Source organism: Thalassophryne amazonica, chromosome 8 (genome assembly GCF_902500255.1).
Source record: "Thalassophryne amazonica chromosome 8, fThaAma1.1, whole genome shotgun sequence".
NCBI lineage: Eukaryota > Metazoa > Chordata > Actinopteri > Batrachoidiformes > Batrachoididae > Thalassophryne > Thalassophryne amazonica.
The window spans coordinates 60,565,633-60,589,494 of NC_047110.1; the positions used below are offsets into that span (position 1 = coordinate 60,565,633).

A 23,862-nucleotide genomic window follows, 5' to 3' on the forward strand; every position below is an offset into this window, starting at 1 on the left:
TTATACAAATGGAGCAAATTGTCTTTTAAAAAAAATCTGAATCAAATGACTGCCATAATTACAAGAAAATGCTCTTCTTACATATTAGCAAGACAAATACATGAGACCATTGGAATACTGATATACCACCGTAAGTTGTCTTCCTTTCAAGGTATCTGAGCGTAAGGGATCAAAATCTTCTGTGGGTTATTAAATTTCACCAGTTCTCCCTGAGGGTTGCAGGATAGATTACAAATCTGAAATTACATCAAGCATAGTGTTTTTGCTGTTTTAGGTTAGACACTGAATAAATGCCTTCTGTTGTTGTGGAGACTCACCCAGAAACATGAGAACAAGGTAGATATGCAGGACATAAGAAGCTAATTGAAATGCTAATGTTTTTTGGCAGAGGAATGCTGAAGAGTTTTGTCTTGTCAAAGAGGGGAGTGGACTGTATCACAGCAACAGCTACAACCCCTGGCAAAAATTATGGAATCACCGGCCTCGGAGGATGTTCATTCAGTTGTTTAATTTTGTAGAAAAAAAAGCAGATCACAGACATGACACAAAACTAAAGTCATTTCAAATGGCAACTTTCTGGCTTTAAGAAACACTATAAGAAATCAGGAAAAAAAAAATTGTGGCAGTCAGTAACGGTTACTTTTTTAGACCAAGCAGAGGGAAAAAAATATGGACTCACTCAATTCTGAGGAAAAAATTATGGAATCATGAAAAACAAAAGAACGCTCCAACACATCACTAGTATTTTGTTGCACCACCTCTGGCTTTTATAACAGCTTGCAGTCTCTGAGGCATGGACTTAATGAGTGACAAACAGTACTCTTCATCAATCTGGCTCCAACTGTCTCTGATTGCTGTTGCCAGATCAGCTTTGCAGGTTGTAGCCTTGTCGTGGACCATTTTCTTCAACTTCCACCAAAGATTTTCAATTGGATTAAGATCCGGACTATTTGCAGGCCATGACATTGACCCTATGTGTCTTTTTGCAAGGAATGTTTTCACAGTTTTTGCTCTATGGCAAGATGCATTATCATCTTGAAAAATGATTTCATCATCCCCAAACATCCTTTCAATTGATGGGATAAGAAAAGTGTCCAAAATATCAATGTGAACTTGTGCATTTATTGATGATGTAATGACAGCCATCTCCCCAGTGCCTTTACCTGACATGCAGCCCCATATCATCAATGACTGTAGAAATTTACATGTTCTCTTCAGGCAGTCATCTTTATAAATCTCATTGGAACGGCACCAAACAAAAGTTCCAGCATCATCACCTTGCCCAATGCAGATTCGAGATTCATCACTGAATATGACTTTCATCCAGTCATCCACAGTCCACAATTGCTTTTCCTTAGCCCATTGTAACCTTGTTTTTTTCTGTTTAGGTGTTAATGATGCCTTTTCATTTAGCTTTTCTGTATGTAAATCCCATTTCCTTTAGGCGGTTTCTTACAGTTTGGTCACAGACGTTGACTCCAGTTTCCTCCCATTCATTCCTCATTTGTTTTGTTGTGCATTGTCGATTTTTGAGACATATTGCTTTAAGTTTTCTGTCTTGACGCTTTGATGTCTTCCTTGGTCTACCAGTATGTTTGCCTTTAACAACCTTCCCATGTTTGTATTTGGTCCAGAGTTTAGACACAGCTGACTGTGAACAACCAACATCTTTTGCAACATTGCGTGATGATTTACCCTCTTTTAAGACTTTGATAATCCTCTCCTTTGTTTCAATTGACATCTCTCGTGTTGAAGCCATGATTCATGTCAGTCCACTTGGTGCAACAGCTCTCCAAGGTGTGATCACTCCTTTTTAGATGCAGACTAACGAGCAGATCTGATTTGATGCAGGTGTTAGTTTTGGGGATGAAAATTTACAGGGTGATTCCATAATTTATTCCTCAGAATTGAGTGAGTCCATATTTTTTTCCCTCTGCTTGGTCTAAAAAAGTAACCGTTACTGACTGCCACAATTTTTTTTCCTGATTTCTTATAGTGTTTCTTAAAGCCAGAAAGTTGCCATTTGAAATGACTTTAGTTTTGTATCATGTCTGTGATCTGCTTTTTTTTCTACAAAATTAACTGAATGAACATCATCCGAGGCCGGTGATTCCATAATTTTTGCCAGGGGTAGTACATAGAATGACAATATTTGATTGGGGGGGGCGGGGGTGGGATTTGTATCTCAGGGGGAATTAAAGATAAAGTCATCTTCAGCTATAGCAGTTAGTGGGTACAGTGAAATCTAGACAGTGGACCACAACCATGTGAGGGTTTTCCATTCAGTATTATAACAGCCCAGCATGTAAAATGGATACCTGACAGAACATAAGACACGTCATGTTACTCATATTTTAGCTGACACACACACACACACACACACACACACACACACACACACACACACACACACACACACACACACACACACACACACACACACACACACACACACACACACACACACACACACACACACACGTACGTCCTTACAAGATCTGAGGCCCATCAGGTAAGTGTTTATCTCTGGTCTCCTCAAATGTAGACAAGAGTCCATGACTTCCACTGGATGGGATGCCACTCATTTCCCAGCCAAATGTTCTACCCATTTCACAGCTGGGTGGACTGAGACAATGCAGATTAAGTACCTTGTCCAAGGAAATGACCAGGTAGCACAAGCAGGATTTGAACCTAGTTCTACATATTGGCAGGCCAACTCTTTATCCACTTAGCTACCTGCTCTGCAGCTGAGACAAGCACATGTCCGAAACAGTCTGCACCTGCTCCAGCCCAGAAAATCTTAAATTTGCTCTATCAGCCACAGCTACATCCTTTGAAATGTTAAAAGTTTGTATTTGTTGATGCTCTGTGAATAGTATTATGTAACTTCACTGTCAATGTTCTTTCCAAAAACAAAGGGTCACAAAATGTAGTTCTCTGTGGACCACAGGCCCGCTTGATCTGTTCTGCATTAGTTATTTATTAAGTGTGTATGTTTCACAAATACATTCCCCTTGTATACGACAGGTTGCTGTTGCACCAAGATTAAATATAAAAACAAATCTGGTTTCTTTTAGGTTTTATAAATAAATGTCAGGTGCCAAAGTACTGTTCATGCTGATGAATGTTTGTGAAACCAGAGGATCCTCGGTTCAAATCTGTCTGCAGACACAGACAAACAGTAAGAACAGTAGGATAAGACTAGTAATAGTGTGTGAGCTTGGTGTTAAGATCCAGGTTAGACACGAAAGCTAGCAGAAGACATTAAGAAGCCACTGTTCTGAACATAGGTGTGCTGTAGTGTGCAGAAATGGCGAAAGAAAAAAACAAAAAGAACGAGGGTTTCTGGACCCCATGGACAGTCCTTGTTATGCTACTTTTCTTTTTTGGATTGGGCTTATTATTAAAAGCCATAAGCACGGGACATGATAATAAGGATCACATCCGCAGATTGCAGAGACCAAAAAGAAGTAACGAAGACCCCAGTCCGATAATAAATGCCACAGTACATAGGTGTGATAGGAACAATGCGTACCGATTTGGTGTACAAGCCTGCATTCCTAGAAATGCTTCTGTGGTCATCTCTGTACCTTATAGTGCTCTTACCCATGGAACATGGGATGGTGACAGAGGGACTAATTACGGAAAAAGTTTCTCATGGTATATGACCAATGATCAACAAGATAAGAGATGGGAAACGTTGGTAGCTGATGAAAGGAGTAGATGGACACCAGGATGGGCACAAACCGAGTGGGCTAAGTACCAGAGTCAAATTCTCAAAATGTATCAAACAGATGATAAACTGTTTATAGTGGTGAATACCACAGAAAAAGGAACTATATTCCCACCTGATATAAAGGGAGACTTGGTTGTTCCTCCTTTGGGTATACAAACCAGGAAAAGATCCGTATTTCCATTTTTTCCTCTGTGAAACAGATAAAGTACAGCAACCAATATTGACAGAATTAAGTACGTCAAAGGGGGTGTCCATACAAGCAAAGGGGATGTCCGTACAGGGCACACAAGACATGAAGGCAGATGACTGGTTCCTAGTAACTACAGGAATTAGTGGACAAAATAACAATTGGCTTTTAATGGCAGAGCAAGCAGGACTAGCTGCAAAGAAGGACTGTGTTGTATGTATGGGACCCAGACCTATATTACAAGTAATACCGGCAGCATTACCCAAAGACTGTCTGCTGACTGTAATGACACAGACATACATTGCAGCAAACAACAATTGTTCTAAGTGGGACAAGATCTATCCATTGACCAAAATGACTAAGATTAAACCTTTATTTTCAAGCAAAGTTGGGCATGCTAACCATACATGTGTAAACTTGACAGGGACAAGTAAGACTTTGGGTAGCTTAAACCACACTGCCTGGTGCAAGGATGTGGTCCATAGTACTCCCACATTCAAACCTGTCGGTAGGAGTGACGTATGGTGGTGGTGTGGTGATAACAGAATCTTTGACAGACTGCCACGAAATGTGTCAGGTTATTGTGCATTAATATCATTATTGTTACCAGTTAAAGCTATACCCATGACCCCTGAAGACGTTACGACATATGCAGCCTCTCTTATTCCTGAAGATTGGCAGAAAGGCATAGCCAGACATAGAGTAAAAAGAGATTGGAAAGGAGTGGGAAATCCAACATATATTGATGCAATAGGAGTCCCCAGAGGAGTGCCTGACGAATATAAACTGGTTGATCAAATAGCAGCTGGATTCGAATCTTCCATCTGTTGGTGGTGTTCAATTAATAAAAACGTGGACAGAATAAACTACATCCACTACAATGTACAGAAATTAGGAAATTGGACTGAGGAAGGATTTAAGGCTGTCCATTCACAGTTAGAAGCCACGTCCCTTATGGCCTTCCAGAACCGTATTGCTCTGGATATGTTGTTGGCAGAGAAAGGAGGTGTTTGTGCCATGTTCGGAGAACAATGCTGCACATTCATTCCCAACAACACAGCTGCAGATGGCAGTCTCACTCAAGCCATCGACGGGCTGAGGACGTTGAACAGGAAGATGAAGGAGCACAGTGGAGTAAACACCGAAGGCTGGGACTGGTGGCTGGAAGGGATGGGAAAATGGAGGTCTTTGATTTCTTCACTATTAGTGTCTATAGCAGTATTTGCTGCGATTCTAACATTGTGTGGATGTTGTTGTATTCCATGTCTCCGAGGCCTCGTAAATAGAATGATAACCACAGCAATAAGTCCAGGACCAGGAGGGGGACCAGCATCATATCCACTCCTGGGGCAAGACGACAACGAGGAGGAAAATGACTCTCATGACCTGTACCCAGACCAATGGAAGTATGATGACCCGGACACCGATGATGATGACAATGATGACATCACCTCTGGGGTGTAAGCCTATAGAACATACCATGATGAACCCCTTAGTGAAAATCTCAAAAGAAGTGCTAAGCTGGGTGATGCCTACTATATGTTTAACAGGCGATAAACAGGAGGGGAATGTTAAAGATTTTGTATATATGTTATCACTGTTAAACATTTGTACCTTTGTCTTCTTTCTCATGAAAATGGTGTTGTGCTGTTTTGCACCTGCCTTAACGTAACCCTGAGATTGAACTCGTTATTCAACCTTTTTTTTAGCATGCTGGGGTCAATCTGAACTGGGAATGAAGAGCTGGATGTACTTACAACTTTGTTTTCGTAGCCGCTAACGACTGGGAGTGAAGCATGATGGGGTCAGGCTGAACTGGGAGTAAAAGAACTGGAGGTTGTTTTGACTTGTGATGTGATGCTTAGTGTGAAGAACAGGACACTCCAGGCAGATGCAGAACAGCTGATAACTGCAACAGACGAACGGGATGTGCTGACCTTCGACGATAAGATTAAAAGAAAGAAACTGTTTTTCCTTACAGCTGCACTTATTGACGTATGTGTTTATGTTACGGGAAGAAACTTGTCTTGCGTCGTCCCCCCCACCCTTAGGACAAGTTTTATGATGTGGTGAGGGCTTCTCTAATAGCCTTGGTGTACAGCCTGACTGCACTCCGCGTGAAATAAATTTGACTTTCTGTCTCACTGGTGTTTCTTGACTCTGTTTGTCTTATCAAGGTTTTAAGAATGTTTGGAGGCGAAAATACCCAATACCAATCACTAAGGGCCCCTAGAAAAGGTCCTTAATCCTCTAGTTGCTTTCGTTGTGTAGTAAACGCCTTGTATGGCAGCACCCTAACATCGGGGTGAATGTGAGGCATTATTGTAAAGCTCTTTGAGCATCTGATGCAGAAAAGCGTTATATAAATGCAGTCCATTTACCTTATTTTTTTCAACCATAATATTTTATTCTCAGTTACAAATGGGTTAAAAAAATTCTCATACAAAACGTGTGAAAATGAAAGTGGTGGGGGGGGGGGGGGGGGGCTGTAAGCCAATTTTGACTCATTTTTAACATTGATGGTCTTTAAGTGACTGGCCCAGGTAGATTGAAACACCTTAATTCTTGACATTTTCTGTGATGGTACAGATGCCAGATCTAACCGTTATAATTGCAAAAACTCAGCTCTATTACCAGAAATGTATTGTTTTGATTGAGCCGAGTCTCTGAGATGAGGTGATATATTATTGAGCAATTTGATTGTCACTTATAATAAATGAGACAGGACAAGCCCCCAAATCAGTAACCAAAGTTTGCGTACAATGTATTTTCTGTAAACAGATCACATCAAAATTTGAAATTGTATCCCAAAAGAAAATTTATTACAAAGTATTAGGTAAAACATGACGGTTCATGAACAGTATGCCAACACAGATTCATAGTTACCTAAAAATTTCAATGATGCTCCAAAGATAGAAAACAAAGAACACAACTGGTTTCTTATGCATTTCCTCCAAGATACCAAAAATTATAAAGCGTATAGAATTTCTTCCAACCACCTGAAAAAGAAAAGCCAGAGAGGTGATTTGTAATTCAGCCATCACCGATGGGATGTTACAATTCTACCAAATTAATCTATACCTGTAGACATATTTGAATGACTCCTGTTCTGACAACACCAAGAGCAGCATTAAGGACTTCAACTGCTGCCAAAATCTGGCACAAGAACAGCAATTCAAAAAAAAATTACTAGAGATATGGAAAATTGAGAAAATACTCAAAACCTGGTTCATGAGTATTGGTAATTTAATCAACAAATGGAAGAACAACATAAATGTTACCACATACCTTGTCCGAAGCAAAGGAAATGTAGTCATGTTGGTAAAGATCCATGAAAAGCCAAGGAACTGCACCATATATATACACAAAAATCCTTTTTTTCAGGTTGACAAACCCTAAACAGGGATACACAGTCTTAAAGAAATACACAAGTCATTTTAGCACACAGTAAAAGATAATCCACATCAAGATGAGTGGCATTTTTATCTAAGTACTTTAGTTTACTTTAAATGGAATGCCATACTGCTGCATCATGAATATGTCAAGCTAATGCACAACTCTACTGCAGAAGTACCGCAGCATAAAGTGTATACATTACAGTGTGTCCCACCACGTGTTCTGTACAACAAAGGAGCGGGAACTGCAGCAGCTTATGATCAATGCAGATCTCTGGACAGTGGAATAAAGGCCATGTTTTACTGCAATGAGCACTTCAAATGCTACTGTGTGTGAACAACACACAATATGTTCCCACATTTGATTAGTTCCTGCATTATACCAAGCTGAGCATGTAGAGTGTGCTGTATCGAGAGCAACGCTGACAAACGTGTTTATATAGCTAATAAATGCATACTTTTACTGTAATTTTTTGTTTGCTCAGAGTGATGCATGCCAAAATTGTTCATTTGTACACGAGTTAATGAAAGCATGGCATGAAATTATGTCACGCATGCAATAGCATTTCAAGTGCTATACAATAATTCTGTTCTCAATGTGGTCACTCCAGGGCTCCATGGATGTGGACACCTTCAAATGTGCACCTTGGAAGTCTGGTCCTTTCAAGGAGCAGTCTCCCCCCCCCCCCCCCCCCCCTTTCTTTTGGCTGCTCTTTTGAGGTTTCAATAACAGAAATCTACATCTCTACCTTAAGTTCTGGTGGAATTCTTTCAGGCACCAAAGACCAACAGGACAATTATCAGGTTGGGCAGTGTCTGGGGTGGTATCTCTCAATCTTATTTAGGTTTGTTTCCCAGTAGCTATGTCCCTTGTAGACTTTGTGTGTGTGTGAGTGAGTGAGATGGGTGCCCTGTATCTGTGAAACCCATTAGGGTCCCCATGTAGGGCTGGTGAGTGAACTATGATGGTACCATTCTGGGTTCCACTTCACTGCGAGGGGTATATGAAGACTGGTGGGCCTATAACGCTGCCGTATTTCCAACGGGTAAGTGGTGTCATCGCATCTGCCATCAAATGCAAATATGTACTATGTATGTGACAGTCCCATTTGTTTGTGTCTCTCTGCCTGTAGTAACAGCATGCAAAACACATTATGATGTAAAACAAGAAAAACAGCACCAGTTGTATCCCAGGATTTTTGAACATGCTTGAAAGGCTGTGATGTGGTCTCATGTCACCAGAATGCATGATCGTACAACGATACATGCTGCAATATGGTGTGCGTATCTACAGTTCTGACGTGTTAAATATTTGTTTTGCATTGTGGCTGGTTTTATTTTCATAGTTTAACTTATAATTCAAATTCCTTGATGCCTTCAGTCTATTTTGTGTCTTCTTCTTTTCAAAGAAACATTGAGGAAAACAAAAAGAAAAGTACAGTAGTGTTCAGAATAATAGTAGTGCTATGTGACTAAAAAGATTAATCCAGGTTTTGAGTATATTTCTTATTGTTACATGGGAAACAAGGTACCAGTAGATTCAGTGGATTCTCACAAATCCAACAAGACCAAGCATTCATGATATGCACACTCTTAAGGCTATGAAATTGGGCTATTAGTTAAAAAAAAAAAAAAAAAAACTAGAAAGGGGGTGTTCAAAATAATAGTAGCATCTGCTGTTGACGCTACAAACTCAAAACTATTATGTTCAAACTGCCCTTTTTTTTTAGCAATCCTGTGAATCACTAAACTAGTATTTAGTTGTATAACTACAGTTTTTCATGATTTCTTCACATCTGCGAGGCATTAATTTTGCTGGTTTGGAACCAAGATTTTGCTTGTTTACTAGTGTGCTTGGGGTCATTGTCTTATTGAAACACCCATTTCAAGGGCATGTCCTCTTCAGCATAAGGCAACATGACCTCTTCAAGTATTTTGACATATCCAAACTGATCCATGATAACTGGTATGCGATATATAGGCCCAACACCACAGTAGGAGAAACATGCCCATATCATGATGCTTGCACCACCATGCTTCACTGTCTTCACTGTGAACTGTGGCTTGAATTCAGAGTTTGGGGGTCATCTCACAAACTGTCTGCGGCCCTTGGACCCAAAAAGAACAATTTTACTCTCATCAGTCCACAAAATATTCCTCCATTTCTCTTTGGCAAATTGTAACATCTTCTGCACGTCCTTTATTTAACAGAGGGACTTTGCGGGGGATTCTTGCAAATAAATTAGCTTCACACAGGCGTCTTCTAACTGTCACATCACTTACAGGTAACTCCAGAGTGTCTTTGATCATCCTGGAGCTGATCAATGGGTGAGCCTTTGCCATTCTGGTTATTCTTCTATCCATTTTGATGGTTGCTTTCCGTTTTCTTCCACACGTCGCTCTTTTTTTTTTTTTTTTTTTGGTCCATTTTAAAGCATTGGAGATCATTGTAGATGAACAGCCTATAATTTTTTGCACCTGCGTATACGTTTTCCCCTCTCCAATCAACTTTTTAATCAAACTATGCTGTTCTTCTGAACAATGTCTTGAACATCCCATTTTCCTCAGGCTTTCAAAGAGAAAAGCATGTTCAACAGGTGCTGGCTTCATCCTTAAATAGGGGACACCTGAGTCACACCTGTTTGTTCCACAAAACTGACAAACTCACTGTCTGAATGCCACACTACTATTATTGTGAACACCCCCTTTTCTACTTTTTTTTACTAGTAGCCCAGTTTCTTAGCCTTAAGAGTGTGCATATCATGAATGCTTGGTCTTGTTGGATTTGTGAGAATCTACTGAATCTACTGGTACCTTGTTTCCTATGTAACAATAAGAAATATACTCAAAACCTGGACTAATCTTTTTAGTCACATAGCACTACTACATATTATTCTGAACACGACTGTATACACGTATATTTCACTTTTTTTTTCTTTTTTTTTTTGCTGCTGGTATTTGGCTGTTTCTTTTTTCTGACTCCTTTTTCCAGTGAGGATAAACCTACATTTTATCTGACCTTTTTCCTGATTTCCATGTCTGCATCTGACGCATAAGCCAGCAGTCAAAGTCAGGTGCCAGGAATACCGGTTTGCGCTCTTGCGTAGTCAGTCTTTCCCACCAACCAAGCTGCTCTTTCCTTACAGTGATGTTCACCTGTCATTGTGTAGACCTGTAGCTCACCTGGAAATAAAAATTCCTTTACTGAGAGAAATCAGTAAAACTAAATCGGTACACAGTGAGTCGGGTACATTCATGCAGCGCAACCAGAAAGTATTCACAGTGCTTCACTTTTTCCACATTTTATTTTACAGCCTTATTGAAAAATGGATGAAATTCATTTTGTTCCTCAAAATTTGACACACAATACCCCAAATGACAATGTGAAAATATATTTGATAATTTATTAAAAATATATATATAAAAAAAAGCAATCCTAAGAAATCAACATGTACATTCACATCTGTTGCCATGAAGCTCAAAATTGAGCTCAGGTGTATCCTGTTTCCAATGATCATCCTTGATGTTTCTACAGCTTAATTGGAGTCTACCTGGGGTAAATTCAGTTGAATGGGCATGATTTGGAAAGGCACAAAACTGTCCACATACAGTGGGCATATAAGTATTTGATCTACTTTCGATTTTGCAAGTTTTCCCACCTACAAAGAATGGAGAGGTCTGTAATTTTTATCGTAGGTACCCTTCAACTGTGAGAGACAGAATGTAAAAAAAATTCTGAAAAAATTGCATTGATTTTTAAATAATTAATTTACATTTTATTGCATGAAATAAGTATTTGATTGCCTACCAACCAGCAAGAATTCTGGCTCTCACAGACCTGTTAGTTTTTCTTTAAGAAGACCTCCTATTCTGCACTCTACCTGTAATATGCATATGTCACGGACATGAATGAGCGAAGCTCGTCAGCATCTCACTATGTCATTTAGGTCCTTCAGACTTTATTTTGAGTAAATGCTTCAGGGGAAGCATTTACTCAAACTTTACTCATTTACCCAGACCCCCCGCCTTTTTAAGCATTTTCCTTATTTTGCCTTTCAGCTTCTGGAGGTGCTCCGCCCCCATATCCCCCACCTTTTTAAGCATTTTTCTTTTTTTGCTTTTCAACTGACCCCCCAATTACAGCCCTCTTAAACCCCTGCCACTTTAAACATTTTTTTTTAATGTAGATGTAAATTAGTATTCAGAGTTTTCAGCTATTTGACAGTAAGGCTGTACAATATGGCCAAATTATCGTATCTCAATATTGTCACATAAATTGTCATGTAAATGTCACTTATATACATACTGTCCATATTCTTGAGCCGCATACGTGGGTAGGGAGAGTTCCCATGGGATAAAAAGCTTTTCAACCTACCATCCCTGGTTCTCGACACCAGGCACCTAAGTAGCTCTACTCTCTTTTGTTTTAACGATATTTAGGATGTACCTTAGTAAACACTAGTAGAGTTCCACCTTAGATTTGAAAAGTATAATAGAAGATATACCTTACTGAATTTTCATATCAATATGATATCCAATATGACTATGATATGACACAAAGTGCAGCAACACTGAAAAGTAAACATTCTTAAACAAAACTAATAATGCCACTCTCATTTTGCACTCATCATAAGGTTAGGATACTGTGCCCTCCAAAAGTATTGGAACACTTGGAATTTCACATATTTTAATTTATGCCATTTTAAATACAAGAAATATAAAAAAATAAAGAATAACAATTTCTAAAATTATCTTCCTCAAACTGAAAGCAAATCTCTAAAACTTGATAAAACCTGTAAATAATAATCAGTTATATTGCCAGTTTTCTTTAGACAAGTCAGGGGATGGAAACATGAACATTTCCAAGTCACTGAATATAGCTTGGACTTTATTTACATCAATTATAAAGAAATACAAACGTTTCTTTCACCAAAATATCAAATCTAGGCTTTCATCTCAAATGTACTTTCTGTCAAATTGTAGCTGAACTTTCAGGTCTTCTTTTTAAGAAAATCCTCTACACCACTTCATCAGGAAGCTGGATTTTATATTTTTAATTAATTGATATCAAGTTGTAGAGATTTGCTTTCAGTTTGAGTTAAGGAAGATAATTTTAGAAAAAAGTATTTGAAATGGCATAAACATTAAAATGTGAAATAACAAGTGGTCCAATACTTTTGAGGGCAACTGAGAAACACTGAGGAGCAGCATCTTACATTTCATATATAGTGCAGCAGATAAGAGAATACTTAGAGTGGAATCCTGTAAATGGTGATACAAGCATCAAATTCGGCACAAATAATCCATAGACATGAACTCTTTTAATCTAATCCGATAACAGATAATTATGGAAGATAACGTTTTCATTATCGGATTATCTTTTAAGATAACTTTAAAGACCATCATCGGACTAATCAGCTACAAGCATTTTTAAAATTAGTTCAGCACCCACCTGTTAAAAGTTTTGTACCAGATGCAGTTATAACCTTTGCAAACAGAAGAGAACTGCTTGTATAAAAAGCATCTCAATCCTCTGCAGACAAAAAAAAAAAAAAAACAGCCCCCCCCCCAAAAAAAAAAATTTCCTTTAACACCATACTGATATGCTGGCAATATGACCCAAGTCATCCACAGGCATACATCTTTAACTTATGGTTCAAATTTTAACCAAACTAATTTTGGACAAGTTATTTAAAATTACTGTCATGTCTGAAGTTGTAGACGTTGATTTTTTTAATTGCGTTTGTTAAATTCCACGCATTTTAAATGTGAACAGACAGGGATTATCTAGAATTTGTTTTGAAAGCCTTTACTGCCATCTAGCATCTACTGGCCAGTAGTGTTCATGGCAGTGTCTGGGGACCAGTAGATGGCAGTGTTCTATTTATTTTGACCCCGGTTATGTCAGATATAAGACTTGTTCTTCTCTCTGCTCCTTTTCATTCTGGTGATTGTGATGCGTTATTTCTGTTTTTTTCTTTTAAATGAATGAAATAAATATTAAAGAAAAAAAGAAAGATGATTGTCAAATCAAATTTTTGCTTTGCAAATGGCTTTTTTTTTTTTTTTTTTTACAAATGAAGTTTAAAAACAAAACAACTGCATAATAATAATAATAACATTATTACAAGACAGCTCTGCAGTGTTTGCACAGGTACAGTGCGAACGGTTGGATGCTGCTTGTAGCTTTCAGCAGCAGGATAACCTCATGACGGCCGACCACAATAATATATCAAACAGGTTTGATTCTCATTCGACCATACGATCAGCGATCAGGAGGTGTTCGTCAGATGTTGACCGCAGCTTGATACTCCATGAACACTACACGATGCAGGACGCACGATTAACCTGAAACTTGGTCCAAAAAAAAATCCTGCATGAAAAATCATCTCGCACAGTGCAAAGTATGTTTTACAACATCAAATGAATGTTGTAAAGAGAGAATGCAAAAAAAAAAAAAAAGAATGCAAAAAAACACCCATTTTTTTGCGTTGACAAAAAATTTGCGATGACACTTCCAGAGCTCCGTAAAAATGCCTGTTTTTACAAATAAAAAAAATGGAATATTTTACAAATGCACATTTAAACACCAACACACAACAGACGTCACATTAACGTGTTGGTTTACATAATGAATGACTGAACCAATCAGTGTTTAGCAGGCACTTTTACCCAGAATCCTTTGCGATCTGTCTCTTTGTTACAAAACCCCAGAATTAGTGCATTATTCAACATTAAAAGATATATGTTATATTTTAACTTTGTACAAATGACAGAATTGGCATTAATGGAGTTATTCTATTGGTATTAATGGTATTTATAAGTCCATAAGTCAATATGACTTTATTTTTCAAGACCTCCACATGACCAGACCTTTATAATTGATACAAGGCTGGCTTTATGGCTGGTCTCAGAGTGTCTCTGTGCTGGAAGGGCTGTAATAAACACGAATTTCCAGCAGGGGCCGAATGTTGAAAGAAAAAAGTGTGGTCTCATTGTTTGGGTCTTGGGGTGTCTGTGCTCAGTGCGCTCTAGAGCTGCCAGCAGGAACAGACTGTTGAAAGAAAAAAGTATGGTCTTATTGTTTGGGTCTGTAGTTATTTTTAATATTATTAGAAATTATTAAATTTGTTTTACTAGTAGTTGTAAATGTGCCAGAGATAATATTAGAATTTATCGGTTATCTGTAACTTCCAATAAATTTTTGGGCGGTTTATTGTTTTATCTTTATTGAAGATAACTTTTCAGTTATCTGATTATCTGTTATCAAAGTTAATTTTTTGGTTATCTGTGCCCACCACTGATTATGGGTAGGATAGAGTAATCTCAGAATGTTCACGACAGGACAAATGCATTTCAGACACTCTGTTCAGGCTCCACGGACAACAGCATTAAACTCTAGTGCCTAAAACTCTCGTGAATATATTCTCTGGGTTTATAGATGTTATTGTATTTGCGTTTGTTAAATTCCATGCATCTTAAATGTAGCAGACATGGATTATCTGGAATTTTGTTTTGGCAAGTTTTCACGGTCTCTACTGTCATCTACTGGCCAGTAGTGGTTATGGCAGTAGTCGTCCTGAAGCTGGGCAGACACTGTATATTTTTAATCACTGTACTCAGTTTCAGTTCAAACTGTACCACAGAACCGCACAGTGTAAAAGTTCAGAGTGCACGATTTATGTTCTCACACACATTGTACGTTCAAAAATCACATGTCGAACTCGTGTTTCCAGAAGCAAAACGTAAGCTTTTTTTTTTTCAAACTTAATTTACAAAAACTCTCGATGGGAGACATCAAAGTTTAAAAACAAACAAACAAAAAAAAAACCATTACAAGACAGCTCTGCAGTGTCTGCACATGCACAGTGTGAGCGGTGGGATGCTTGTTGCTCTTCAGCAGCAGGATACCCTCACAATGGCCGACCAGAATAATATCAAACAGGTTTGATTTTCATTCGACCATACGATCGGCGATCAGGAGGTGGTAGTGAGATGTTAAACACAGCTTGTTACTCCATGTACACTACACGATGCAGGACGCGCGATTAACCTGAAACTTGGTCAAAAAAATTCTCGCACGAATGAAAAATCATCTGAAAAAGGGCCAAAACTCGCACAGTGTAAAGCCAACAAGACAATATTCTGTCAAGACAATATTGAGTGCACGTTTTACAACATCATAAAACGTGCGCATGGCACTAATAAAATGAGCGCACATTCTCTCCACATGCAAAATATTTTGGAATGACACTTCCAGGGCTCCGTAAAAATGCCTGTTTTTACAAATAAAAAAATGGAATGGAATGGACACGTCACATTAATGTGTTGGTTTACATAATAAAAGACTGAACCAATCAGTGTTTAGCAGAGGCACATTTTACCCAGAATCCTTTGCGATCTGTCTGTGTTTGTTACAAAACCTCAGAATTAGTGCATTATTCAACATTAAAAGATATATGTAATATTTTAACTTTGTACAAATGACAGAATTGACATTAATGGAGTTATTCTATCGGTATTAATGTTATTTATAAATCAAAACCATAAGTCAGTATGGCTTTATTTTCCAAGACCTCCGCCTGACCGGAGCATGGTGATTGGTAGAGACTTGGGCTTTGGCTGCTCTAAAGGCCTAGTCACACTGCACTTAACGAAGGATGACGAAACAAGAAATCTGGACTTTCGTTGACTGTCGTTGGCATCGTTTAACCTTTGCGCAGTCTCGTTCCTGCAGCTGGCGCTACGTCAGGATTTTTAAAGTGTTGAAAAATTTGAACGAAGGGCAACGAAAACCTCAATTCGTCTGTGTCTCGTTTTGCTGTCGTTCTTGACGTTTTTTCATTGTTTGTTTAGTTTTTCTCACGTTATTGTTTAATTTGACTTCGTTGGAGCAGCTGAACGTTTTCACAGTGCAGAAGCAGGTCTGTGAGCGCTGCTTCTGCTGCTGCGTTCATGTACCGTCGGAAATTACAGGGCAAACTCAGCCTGCTTGCTTGGATTTTTGTTTATCTGTGTGGGGGGAGCAGCTTCTATGGGCTCAGGCACCTTACATAGGCCAGAATTAATCTTTTGTTTGGATATAATTAATTATCTTTCCACAAGCAACTGTTGAATTTGAAACAACAAAAAAGTTGTTTAATTTCTGACGGTACTTGAATTCAGCAGCAGCTCCTGCGTGCGCTTATTATTTTGTATTAAATATAACAATATGACTGTAGGAATGACAATCCAGTCCTTCTGTACAATCAAAATGATTATATAAAGAGCTGTTCTGGAAGAATTCACGTTGTGGATCAGTGATCAGCTGGTGGAATAACCGCACATGTGAGTCAATGCACGCGTTCACACGCACTGATTAATTTACTGCTCTGATATATTCAATCATCTTTACACTGATATTTATATTTATTCTCCCTTTTGACAATTTTCTGTTATAAATAAATATATATGGCTTAGAATATAATACAGTGATACAGCAGTGACCACGGCGCACTTTTTTTTTTTTTTTAATTGGAGGAAGACGGAGATGGATTCTGATGATGATGGAGATGATCCCTCTTTTGTTCTGGACGAGGAAGCAGCTGGTCCACTGACGTGCACACAGATCTCCACAGATTCTGTTTGCATTTTCTCCAGGACTCAGGCGCTATGAGCTCCATCCCAGTGCCGAGTCCTGGAACGCAGAGATGCAGACACACACTGCTCCAGCTGTCGCTCCAGGTGCGTTTCGTCGAGATCGTGAGCTTCGGTTTTGTTAATTTCCTCTTTTGTCCCTTTTGCGCTCTTGCTTCGCAGACTGTTCGGTGATAAAAGCTCTTTCGTCCACCTTTTCTCAACGAATTGTGACTTTTTTACTTTTTCCCTTCTTCAGGAATCATTGTGTGCCGTGTGACTGGGCCATAAGCTTGCGGCTGTCCTGGAAGCTGTGTAGTAAACAAGAGCTTCCAGTAGGGGGCAAAGACAGAAGTGCGGGCTAATTGTTTGGGTCTGTTGTCACTTTTGATGCTTTTGGAAGCGATTGTGATGTTAAAATTCAAATTCAGTTTGTTAGTAGTTGCAAATATACCAGAGACAATACTGGAATTTATCAGTTATCTGTAACTTCCGATACATTTTTGGGTGGTTTATCGTTTTATCTTTATCAAAGATAACTTTTCAGTTATCTGATTATCTGTTATCGAACTTAAATTTTTGATTATCTGTGCCCACCACTGGGGCATCTCCTGTTTCACTGTGACTCAGAATTTGTCACTTCCGTTTGAGTATGAGCTTGCCACTGAGTTACCGCGAGATTCCATAGGATCTCATCTGTCAATCCAGGAACTGTTTGACATTTGAACATTTCCTGTTTTACTGTGGACTTGAATTTTGGCACTTCCTGTTCAGGATGCCCTGTACCATGAGAGAGCTTTGCGCTGCTGCGTGACGCTTCGCTCATATTAACTGCACCTGTTTGAACTCGGTACCTGTATAAAAGACACCTGTCCACACACCAAGTCGATCACACTCCAACCTATCCACCATGGCCAAGACCAAAGAGCTGTTTAAGGACACCAGGGACAAAATGTAGACCTGCACAAGGCTGGGATGGGGTACAGGACAACAGGCAAGCAGCTTGGTGAGAAGGAAGCAACTGTTGGTGCAATTATTAGAAAATGGAAGAAATACATGATGACTGTCAGTCTTCCCCATTTTTGGGCTCCATGTAAGATCTCACCTCGTGGGGTAAGGATGATTCTGAGAAAGTCCAGAACAACACAGGAGGACCTGGTCAATGGCCTGAAGAGAGCTGGGACCACAGTCACAAAGATTACATTAGTAACACATGATGCTGTCATGGTTTAAAATCCTGCAGGGCAGCAAGGTCCTGCTCAAGCCAGCACATGTCCAGGCCCATTTGAAGTTCACCAATGACCATCTGGATGATCCAGAGGAGGCATGGGAGAAGGTCATGTGGTCAGATGAGACGAAAATAGAGCTTTTTGGCATCAACTCCACTCACCGTGTTTGGAGAATGAAAACAACCCCAAGAACACCGTCCCAACCATGAAGCATGGGGGTGGAAAGATGATTTTTGGGGGTGCTTTTCTGCAAAGGGGTCAGGACGACTGCATCGTATTGAAGGGAAGATGGATGGGGTCTTGTATCGTGAGATTGTGGCAAACAACCTCCTTCCCTCAGTAAGAGCATTGAAGATGGGTCATGGCTGGGTCTTCCAGCATGACAATGACCCCAAACACAGCCAGAGCAACTAAGGAGTGACTGCATAAGAAACATTTCATGGTCCTGGAGTGGCTGAGCCAGTCTCCAGACCTGAACTCAATAGAAAATCTTTGGAAGGAGCTGAAACTCCAAACCTGAAAGATCTGAAGAAGATCTGTATGGAGAAGTGGACCAAAATCCCTGCTACAGTGTGCAAACTTGGTCAAGAACTACAGGTCTGAGCTCTGTAACTGCAAACAAAGGTTTATGTACCAAATATTAAGGTCTGTTTTTCTTGGGGATCAAATACTTATTTCATGCAATAAAATGCAAATTAATTATTTAAAAATCATACAATGTGATTTTGTGATTTTTTTTTTTTTTTTTAAGATTCTGTCTCTCACATTTGAAGTGTACCTACGATAAAACTTACAGACCTCTCCATTCTTTGACCCCCTGCCACTGACTGCTTTCTGATCTTAATAATGCACTTTGTTTGATGCTATTCTGGTTTTTCTGTTTCCTGTTTCTTCAGCTTGGTAAAAACTTTGTAACTGTTTGAATAGCCTAAGCATTGGGTCACCCCTTTGAGTCTGGTCTGCTTGAGGTTTGTACAGTGGTGGGTAGGGATGGGTATCGATAAGATTTTATCGATATCAATGCCATTATCAATCTGAAGGAAGCAATATGGTTGAGTTTATTGAGAAACCTCTCCGTGAGAAGCTGAGCATCTGGGAGGAAATCCACATTGAGCGGGCGCACCGCGCCACAGGTGTCTCCTCGGTGCGCAAGGACTACACTCACTCATTGTCCGGTTCCAAAGCTACAGCGAGAAACAAAGAGTACTGCATGCTGCGTGGGCCCAGAAGGACATTCGGATAGATGATCAGAGGATTTATTTTGATGATGATTTCACCACCGAAGTGTTTAAGGAGCGCGCAATGTACAGAGGAGCGAGGAAGCAACTTCAGGAGAGGCGTATCAAGTCTCACATTCTGTTTCCTGCAAAATTAAAACTGTTCTTGCACGATGGAAAAACAAAGACGTTTGATTGTCCTCGAAATGCGGCTGAAGGACTACGAAAGTTTGGTGTGACGATGGCGATGCAGAGAAAGGAGATAGATTGGAAAACAGCCCTGCGCGCAGCGGGCTGACACTCTCCCCATAGCCGTGGTAAGCATGGTCCTACCGGGGAAGTAACTACCAGTGTGAAGGCTCTCCGTCCGTCTTTGGAAATTTATGAAGAAAGTATAACTAAGGACAAATAAGGTATGTGCAAACTGACATAGTATCGAAGGGCAAGCTGCCTGGAGGCCGTTCAATGTACTAATTAATTCCAATGACTGCTGGACAATTGACGCGAGCTGAAGACACTATCAGTTCTATGATTTTGAGTATGATCTGGACTCAGACACAAATTTGCACACATTTGCACCTGATATATGTAAGTATTATACTGAAAGTTACTTTAAAAACAGTATTGAAATTGGCAAAGCATTTTCTTTAATTCATTTCAATTGTCGCAGCATGTACGAGGTCTGTTAGAAAAGTATTGGACCTTTTTATTTTTTTCAAAAACCATATGGATTTGAATCACGTGTGATTGCATCAGCCAAGCTTGAACCTTCGTGCGCATGCGTAAGCTTTTTCACGCCTGTCAGTTACGTCATTTGCCTGTGAGCAGGCTTTGAGTGAGCACCGGTCCACCCCTCTCATCGTTAAGGAAATGGCGGAATGATTTGGAGCTTTGCTGCATCAATTTTTTCCTGAAACTGTGAGAGACCTCCATGGCGCAAAGCAACGCCGTGATATAGCCTCACAGGACATGTTGGGGCATGTCCAGCTCATGCTCAATTTCTCGGATATTCACACGACTGAAAAGCAACCGGAAGCCGTCTGATAGCCACCTGAAAACCGTCCTGAGAGACCAACATGGAGGTGGTTTTGTCCCGCGCCATGAGCGGCACGGTGGCGCATTCATCTGCTTCTTTTTCCATGAAAAAAACTCCTGTAACAGTGGAATGTGCCGAAAAAGTGCTGATGTCCACGCCTTCTGCCTTTTTGTGAAAGTCAGACGACGTCCCGGATCAACAAAGCCTTCACGTTGGAAATGATCTGGTTGTTTCAGCGGGATTTGAGTCTGTTGATCGGCGCTCGGAGCGTGCCACGCTCTCAGACGTTGTGGGCGGTCTTTAAACCGGCTGGAGCAATCCTTAATCTGTGTAATCCCCATAAAATCATCCCTGAAAGCCATATTAATTTTCCGAATGGTGTCCACCTGGAGGTCTCTCACAGTTTCAGGAAAAAATTGATGCTGCAAAGCTCCAAATCATTCTGCCATTTCCTTAACGACGAGAGGGGTGGACCAGTGCTCACTCAAAGCCTGCTCACAGGCGAATGACGCAACTGACAGGTGTGAAAAAACTCACGCATGCGCATGAAGGTTCAAGCTTGGCTGATGCAATCACACGTGATTCAAATCCATATGGTTTTTGAAAAAATAAAAAGGTCAGATACTTTTCTAACAGACCTCGTATTCCAATTTTGTTGAAATCACAAATTTTTGGAAACATTTCAGGACAGATTTGATGTTGTGGCTTTGTCTGAGACATGGCTGAATTAGAATAAAGGGGTTGACTTTCATTTTGATGGTTATGAATTATTTTATGTTAATAGAACCAACAGAAAAGGTGGAGGCGTTGTCTTATTTGTTTGCAGTGATTTTAAATGCAAAAAAGTCAAATGCATGACCACTGCAATTGAAGATTTGATGGAATGTTTAACTATTGAGATTGAAATGGAGAAGCAAAAAAATGTTTTGGTTTCATGTATATACAGAACTCCTGGTTGTAGTGTAAAAACATTTACAGATAAATTGGATTAAATTTTATTTTGTTTGAATGACAATAAAACAATTATAATTTGTGGAGATTTCAATATTAATCTTTTAAATGTATCTACTGATATGAATAGTTCAAATTTCCTAGATATCATGTACAGTAAAGGTCTTTATCCAGCCATCACAAAGCCTAGTCGAGTCACTTCCAGCTGTGCTACATTAATAGACAATATATTTTTAAATGTAGGCCTAATAGAAAATACAGTTAAAAGTGGTCTTCTAATAAATGACACAACTGATCATCTCCCTGTATTTATAGCATATTCCTGCCACGTCAAGAAAACTGAGCATAAAAAAGGTAACAAAATAATTAGAATTAGGACTGAGGAAAATCTCATTAGATTTAGGAAAGATCTTACGAAAGAAGAATGGGACAGGGTATGTAAAAGTAATAATGCAAACAAGGCATATGATGAATTTTTGAGTAGATACTTAATGTTGTATGATAAGAACTGTCCAATTAAAATACTAGAAGAAAAGAAATTTGATGGCAAACTATTGGGATATTACAGGGGTCTCCTGTGACCTCGCCTCCCCCTGCCTCTCATCCCCGCACGTCCATTGATTTGAAAGAAGGTATTAACCAGTCATTTAAATTCAAACACAATTGCTCTGAGGGCTAGTCCACCACTCAGAGATTTATTAAACAGGATTTAACTGTCACAGATTTTGACAGAATGTAAGTTTTACAGAATGAGTGAGATAAACAAAAACATACCCAGACGTTCTGAGGGTCCCAGGAGCTGTGACCTTCCAACCAGCAATCTGGTGTCCCAGCAAGCTGACAGCAGAGAGGAACCCTGAACGGTGGGCTGGCATTTAAATTTATACCCTAAGCTACTACAACATCTTTCTGCTAATCTTGGGCAGTGTCCTTCATCTGGGTGGTCTTGATCCCTCCATGTCGTGGCATGGTCCTGTCCACACGCACTCTGAAGTCTTTTGATAAGGTTTTAGGCACCAACTATCAACTGAAGGTCCTGCCCACATGCGCTGTGAAGTCTTCTGATAAGGTTTTTAGACAACAATCACTAACTGAAAAACTGTCAGCAAACAGCATTCAAACATATAACTCAAAATATATTTGCATATATACATATCATGTAATTAACCTTAACTATTGTTTACATGGTTAATAAGCATTGATAAATATTAATCACTATGAGCATATAAGTAATATATTCTTCAGCAACAAGCTCTAGTAATATAGAAATGATGACTTCTAAACATTAAAACACACGCATATAACAATATATTGTTAGCTCAATAAAAGGTAAATAATATTATGATGATACTGAATGGGGAAAAAGCACAAAGGTTAATGCATAGTTTAAGCACATTTAGGATATATTCCTTCACAAACCCTGGTTAACAAAAGGGATTTTAAAAGCATGTAAAAGAAAGAACAAATTGTATAGAGATTTCATAAAATTCAAAACAGAATATGCTGAAAAACGATATAAGGTGTATAAAAATAAGTTGACAAATATTAAGAGAAATGCAAGAAAAGATTATTCATTGTTGTTATCTGAAAACAAAAGTAATATTAAGGAAACATGGAAAGTGTTAAGGGATATAATTGGTAACAAAGTGTCTCATACTCATCCACCTTATTTATTTAATGACCAAAATAAAGAAATAAGTGCTGCAGAAATGGCAGAAGAATTTAATTCATATTTTGTCAACGTCGGTCCATCTCTTGCAAATGCCATTCATTCAAATGATACTGAGGAGAACTGGAGACTTGAAAGTCAGGTGACTGTCACAGTCTCACCAACTATAGGCCTATATCTTTGCTTTCACAGTTTTCCAAAGTTTTGGAAAAAATATTTGTAGATAAATTTGATTATTTCATTGAAAAACATGGCCTGTTACATGACAGTCAGTTTGGATTTAGAATCAAATCAATTTTATTTATATAGCGCCAAATCACAACAAACAGTTGCCCCAAGGCGCTTTATATTGTAAGGCAAAAGCCATACAATAATTATAGAAAAACCCCAACGGTCAAAACGACCCCCTGTGAGCAAGCACTTGGTGACAGTGGGAAGGAAAAACTCCCTTTTAACAGGTAGAAACCTCCAGCAGAACCAGGTTCAGGGAGGGGCAGTCTTCTGCTGGGACTGGTTGAGGCTGAGGGGAGAGAATCAGGAAAAAGACATGCTGTGGAAGAGAGCAGAGGTCAATCACTAATGATTAAATGCAGAATGGTGCATACAGAGCAAAAAGAGAAAGAAACACTCAGTGCATCATGGGAACCCCCCAGCAGTCTAAGTCTATAGCAGCATAACTAAGGGATGGTTCAGGATCACCTGATCCAGCCCTAACTATAAGCTTTAGCAAAAAGGAAAGTTTTAAGCCTAATCTTAAAAGTAGAGAGGGTGTCTGTCTCCCTGATCTGAATTGGGAGCTGGTTCCACAGGAGAGGAGCCTGAAAGAA

At 39.3% G+C, this 23,862-nt stretch overlaps 1 protein-coding gene across 1 annotated transcript; it reads right to left on the reverse strand.

Annotated features, from left to right (window-relative positions):
* Positions 1 to 119: 119 nt before the first annotated feature.
* On the reverse strand, positions 120 to 22,374 carry hacd3 (3-hydroxyacyl-CoA dehydratase 3). Its single transcript, XM_034176429.1, has 7 exons — positions 22,141 to 22,374; positions 10,406 to 10,501; positions 7,212 to 7,318; positions 7,005 to 7,079; positions 6,810 to 6,922; positions 2,212 to 2,318; positions 120 to 447 (listed from the first exon to the last, which is right to left on the reverse strand). Exons 2-6 carry the CDS (start codon positions 10,479 to 10,481, stop codon positions 2,246 to 2,248), a joined length of 444 nt encoding a protein of 147 aa, XP_034032320.1. The 5' UTR covers positions 10,482 to 10,501; positions 22,141 to 22,374; the 3' UTR covers positions 120 to 447; positions 2,212 to 2,245.
* Between the last annotated feature and the right edge of the window lie 1,488 nt (positions 22,375 to 23,862).